Genomic DNA, 6,271 nt, shown 5'->3' on the forward strand with positions numbered 1-6,271 from the left:
AATTGTCCTCTTTGTTCTGTTACAATGTACTGCTTCAGAGTAGTTTGAAGTTCTCTGAATTGTCCCCTTTGTTCTGTTACAATGTGTTAGTAATGATTCTAATTCCCAAAAGATCCGTCTTTAAATCGTTGTTTTGTTATATTATTGTAGGGCTACTGGAGCAAAAGATCTCTGATTGCTACTCAGGGACCACTTCCAAATACCATTGCAGACTTCTGGCACATGATCTTCCAGAAGAAAGTAAAAGTCATTGCTATGCTAACAGACTGCAAAGAAGGAGACAAGGTAAGTCATTACCTTCTGCTTTTTATATAACTGAAAACAGTGTGACATGTTTTATTAGAATGAGTTGGTGGAAAATGTAATCCATTAATGTACATCAACTTTCATATGACAGAAACATATGAAGTGTTCAAATTAGGTTACAACTTGATCTGATTTCTAGGATTATTGTGCTTCATACTGGGAAGATGAGAAGAAGTTATATGGTGAGATCGAAGTTCAGGTTACTGACTGCAACAAAGCTTCCGGCTACACAATCCGTGCTATTGAAATAAGGCACACAAAGGTAGGACATTTTATTTCCATTGACCACTGAATTCAACCATAAATAGATCTATTAATTAATCTATTAATGTGATGTGGAGAATGTTTGTTTGTTCTCAAATATGGTAGCTGATTGACTAGTCTTTCATTTGTAGAGATGTGGTTTTGGTGGATGCATTTGAGTGCATGGACTTTTGGTTTCAACTTTGTTTTTTTAAGGAAAAATATATATTTTTTTTTTGCAGAGGAAAGAAACACGAAAAGTCTACCAATATTATTATCACATGTGGAGTGGGTTGGACCTTCCAAAAAGCTCACAGGAGCTGGTTGCTGTGATAAAAAGCATACAACAGAAGATTCCACCAAAATCTGGCCATGATAAATCCAAGCAGGATAAGAATGTGCCATTGGTTGTTCACTGCAAGTAAGTTACATTGACTCTTTTCTGCCCTACAATACTGTACCGTGATAAAAACATAGCATGGTAAAAAAAAAAAAAAAAAAAAGTTAAATACATTAATGGCATAGTATTAAATCACTTTGAAGCTCACAAAACGTACTTGGTTGGCAACATTGGAAACGGAACCCTCTCTCGACAAATAGAGACATTGAGCTTCCCCGTATTGCTCTACAAGTCTGTCATAAGCAGCATGCCCTGGAGGAACAATTGCCCAAAGTGTTTTCGCTTGTTACCAAAGCTACAGTCCTGTATTGTGTGCATATTAGTCTTTATTCAAGCCAAACCATTATCTTCCAAGGGGCTACACATAGAGCAAGTGACTTAATGTTTTTTTTTTTTTTTTAATTGTTTTTAAAAAGTATGAAGTAGTATAAATTACAAACCTTATTTTGCTTTTTTCTAGCGATGGCTCAACAAGAACTGGGATATTCTGTGCTCTCTGGAATCTCATGGACAGTGCAGAAACTGAAGGGGTGGTAGATGTGTTCCAGACTGTAAAAGCTCTGCGTAAAGAAAGGCCAGGAACACTGACATCCTTTGTAAGTACTAAACCAAGTGCAATGTTTGTTTTGGTTCAACAGTACTGTAACAGCCAGACTATGATTTTAACTACTGGTACCACATACAGAAATATATTCCTAATACAACATAATAGTAAGGATTTAACATTGTGCAGTCAGTAGATTAATTTAGATGTTTGAAGTGAGCTTGTTGAACGTTTGAACAGAGCAACATTTTGGGTGGGTTTAAAGATTATTGTATTTTCGTTTCTATTTATTTATTTATTTATGTATTTGTAATTTGTGGGCTTAACAATAGACAATTCACTTTATTTATGTATAAGTTAATTCCATATGTGTGATAAAGTGTTTTGGGGGAACAGTTTTTACTTTGTATAAATTGTTAAGGAATAAGGGCACATCTGTTTTTAAATGAGAATTTCCTGTAGTAAAATCATAGCTGTACCTCTTCAAAAAAAAAAAAAAAAAAAAAAAACATTATTGTCTCCCTTTGTTTGTTTAGTCTTTAAACCCACACAGTAGTATTTAGTTATTGTATTTTGGAGACTAACATATTTCTCTTTCAATAGGAACATTACAAGTTCTTGTATGATGTGATGGCAAACACCTTTCCTGCCCAGAACGGGAAGGTGAAGTCAAGCTCTGGCCAGGTAGAGGACACTGTTGAGGTTGTCAATGAACAGAAAGCAGGAGTGAAGGAGCAGTCTGAAGGCAGAGAAGACGGAGAAGCAGACGACAAAAAGGAATCTGCACAGTCAAAAGAACCCACCAGTAATGCTGGGAAAGCAGTAGAAAGCTCTGCCAATGGCCCAACTCTCAGTTAGATAGCCAGTTAAAAAACAAAACACAGGTGTGTTAAATTTTAAATGTTTATAGCTTTTGTTTTTGCAGACCATGAGGGCAAGGACAAGATTTTGAACCTGAACAGATGAATGTATATTATTATCTTGCATGCACATGCTGAAATCAGGTTATCAAAGGGGTATGTGCATACGGAAAGGTAAAACACTGAAATGTGTACCATAGATCAGTTGAAGGGGAAATCATTTGCTAAACTGTACATCAAACCAGTTACTCTTTTTCACATTTCCTTTTAATGTGTCACTTGCAAGCATAAGATGTAGATGATAAATTGCAAAAATCAGAAATTTTAAAACAAAGTTTACCACAGTATCACAACAAATGACATTTATTCCAGTTCCCTAAACACTTGAGAGTGCTTTGATGGTAAACTTCTCTTTCCAACCTTCCTGATCAGTGAGATCGCTCCTGTCCTTTAGTTCACAAGCCACATATATTTAAGGGAAATGTCCCAGCAATGAGCTACTGGTACTGATCATCAGCGTTTGAAATTAGAAGGGACAATGATTTAACCCATTGTTTGCACTACTCCTCTATACCTTACCAAACTATAACTGTGCTTTGTTAAAATGCTTTTGCACATTTGTTTTAGTTGTCCATACTGATTTATAGTATATATTACAGAGTGAACGCATATGATTTCATTAAGCTTATGAACATTTTCTCTTGATTGTTTTGAATGATTTTTCATTTTCTATCCTAAAATCATACTTTTATGTTGTTCTGTATATGTACAGGAACCATTTATATTTGTATTGTAATGTTATGGGGAGTGGAGTCAATTGATGTACAAATATGATAGACAGGCAGAAAAAACACATATGAATCCCTGGTGGACATTCTATACGACATACAGTAACACTCCGTGTTCTATATGTCATTGTCAGTTGGAAATCTGTCAACATAATTACATTTTATATTACATAAACAGTTAAACAAATTACCATGGTCAAAACAACCCAATAAAATCTAGCTTTATTTTTATTTTTTCTACTTATTTTGTTATTCAGATTCTGGGTTAGAATTGTTATGAAAATATAACAAAATTTAAGGCATAAAGTGTATCCTCTACATGAATTTGTTAGTCTCTGGTTTTAATAAATTTTCTTTACAATAGAAATTGATTTGCTTTTTTATGTATTTGTGTGTGTCTTTGTCTGAAGAATGAAAAAATTAAGTTTGTGACTACAGGATTTTTTTATACAGCATGACTTCTATAAAGTATTATAGTGACACGGTAGTGGCACTATAGCTATGGTGAAGTAGGCCCATTTCGCACTCGGATGTGTCGAGTCTGAGATCTGGCTAGATCTCGATTGCTATTTTTTATCACTCTCCAGTGCCCAAAAGGTCTGGAATTCTGGTCTGAAATATTCAGTGTACAAAAGGGAAGGGCTCAGAATAGTGGTTTTCCCTGGTTTGTGAAGAAACCTTGATCAGGTGAGCTGTAATGATTTGAAATTTTGAAGTGAAGCCCTTCAGGTTAGATGTTTGAACACAAAAAAGGAATTGGCCTTGCAAAAAAAGATTCTTTGTCATGAGAAAAAATCTTTGTTTGTGAGGCAGCCATCTTGTTAGCCAAACTAATCTGATACTACCTTAAAATTATATATCTCAGTAAACCAGAACACATCCACTCCATAAAACTGACTAACATTATCTTTACATTATGTGAGTCGGAAATGTGTTTATTATTTTATTTTGTCTTTTTAGATTTATTTAATCTTTTTCCGTTACTCGTCTTATGAAAACAATTATTTTCATGAATAAAGAATCTGTTCTCACAAAAAAGAGGTATTCTTACGAAAAAATAATTTGGACTTGATTTCTATATCGTTAGAGAATTTCAAGCTTTTTCTCATCCAGTTTGGCAGGAGGCATAGAGAAAGGGAAGGAGGGAGAAGAGAAGGTTATGGAGGGAGGAGAGAAGGAAGGAGGAATGGAGGATAAGAATAAAGGAGGAGAGGTGGAGCAGGGAGTGGATGACGAGAAATAGTAAATGTCTGATAAAAGGGGAAATGAAGAAGGAGAGAGGAGGCCTAAGAACGAGGAGGCCTGTTACCAATCAGCCAAGACTCTGAGGGGGTGGGGTGGGGGGAGACAGACAGGGCTACATAGGCAGAGGCCCTGTCTTAAATATATGGAGATGAAGCTGGATCAACCCCCTGGAGCGCATCCTGCAAACCAACACTGGGCCAGACTATGGGAGGGAGGGACTCTGGAGCCAAGAGGCCATGGATGAAGCAGAAAATTATCTTTGCAAAAAACATTGAAACCTAATGGGTAATGATCAAAATGCTAATTAAAATATATACTGTATTTACCAAATAATAAATAAATAAATAAATAAATAATGGTCATTTTTATTTAGTGTTAAATATTATCTTATGGTGTGTGATTTATTAACATAACCAGGGTGTGTGATTAGTGTCTGTTTAATGGTTTTAGCAGGTGTAACATTACATAAAAAAACAAAAAAAAACATTTAAAGTAAATTCTTGGAGCTGTTTCAATTACTTTTAGTATGCTATCTATTAATTTTGTTGTACAGTATATCCTGATGTTAAACTATGTCCTTGCCTTGTTATTTAAAAACATCTTAGTATCTTAGAATCAGTTCAAACCAACTGTGCATGTTTATATATATATATATATATATATATATATATATATATATATATATATATATATATATATATATATATCTTCGTAACTGAACAGATTTTTTCACTTCCCATAACAGCAGATCACATGGGTAGAATGCAACACAGCTTGTTTAATTTACTTTAGCCCCCATCTCACAAATTTGTCAGTTACTGCACAAAGCGCCAGTGCCTTGCTAGAATTCATGGATGAAGAAGCATCTTTTATTCATGATAGAAAACTATTCTCTGCAAAACAAAACAAAACAAATAACGTTTTTCATTTTCTAATAGTAATAATATTTAATTATCAAATGGCAGATTTGAATCATTTTGTATCATAATGTCCAGCTCCCACTTTCAATCAAATTCAAATGGTCAGTTTCTGACATTGCATATTCTGCTCTTGTGTGATTATGCTATCATTTTTTAGCAAGTTATAAAAAAAGACATATTGGCCTCTGTGGTTTGTGTGTGTCATTGTTTTTACTTCCTGCTAAATGCATCTCCAACTCTCCAAAGACTTCTCATTTTTCCTCTCTAGAAGAACTCTTTTAGTGCACATGGAAATGGTTTGGATGCATGTGCTCCTTGACAAAAAAAAATATTTCCATTTGAATAAACAGAAAAAATATCAAATTTAAAGAAAAAAGACTTTCAAATGCTATGTATAGTCTGGTTAAATGTACTTTGCAGCATACTGTATAAATTAAGCAACATCTAAAACAAATTGTATTTGTTGCTTTATAGAACATTTTTGACCAATAATATTGACCATTTGTTAATGTAAAATGGTAGTTACAGTAATATTATTATACCCTCCAATTAGGGATGAACAGACAAGCTCAGACTGACTGTCCATCAGTGAAACATAACCTTTAGAATTACCCTTACAAAAGTAAAAGTACCACAATGTGTAAAAAAGCACAGCGAAAGCATAGTAAAGCATAGGTAAGCACAAAGTACAAAGAGGTAAAATCATCCATAAAACACTGACTATAAAACTACTAAAAGAAACATAATTCACTATCTTAAACTGTCATTGAATTGAGCACATAAAAAACGTTGTAAATGCATATGTAACAGGGTTGCTCACCTCGCGTTAAAATAGGCACGTTTGATTAATTATTGTGGTATATTCACTTTTTATTTAATGTTGTCTTTTTGATTGTATCATCTTGTATAAAGCATGTTTATTTTGGCACATTACTTTCTGTAGATTTGCACTGATTACACTAACA

The 6,271-nt window shown here is 34.0% G+C and overlaps 1 protein-coding gene across 9 annotated transcripts in view; it reads left to right on the forward strand.

Moving 5' to 3' along the window:
• The window catches only part of LOC121330684 (receptor-type tyrosine-protein phosphatase C-like), a 49,966-nt gene extending 46,458 nt beyond the window's left edge, over positions 1-3,508 (forward strand). For all 9 annotated transcript variants that reach the window (XM_041277398.1, XM_041277405.1, XM_041277404.1 and 6 more), the window contains 5 exons: positions 151-285; positions 446-568; positions 792-970; positions 1,410-1,545; positions 2,097-3,508. In XM_041277398.1, the coding sequence (XP_041133332.1) occupies positions 151-285; positions 446-568; positions 792-970; positions 1,410-1,545; positions 2,097-2,351 (828 nt within the window). In that variant the 3' untranslated portion in view covers positions 2,352-3,508. The remainder of the gene's footprint in view (positions 1-150; positions 286-445; positions 569-791; positions 971-1,409; positions 1,546-2,096) is intronic.
• The last annotated feature ends 2,763 nt before the right edge of the window (positions 3,509-6,271 follow it).

This window comes from Polyodon spathula, chromosome 18, assembly GCF_017654505.1.
Source record: "Polyodon spathula isolate WHYD16114869_AA chromosome 18, ASM1765450v1, whole genome shotgun sequence".
NCBI classification, from domain to species: Eukaryota; Metazoa; Chordata; class Actinopteri; order Acipenseriformes; family Polyodontidae; genus Polyodon; species Polyodon spathula.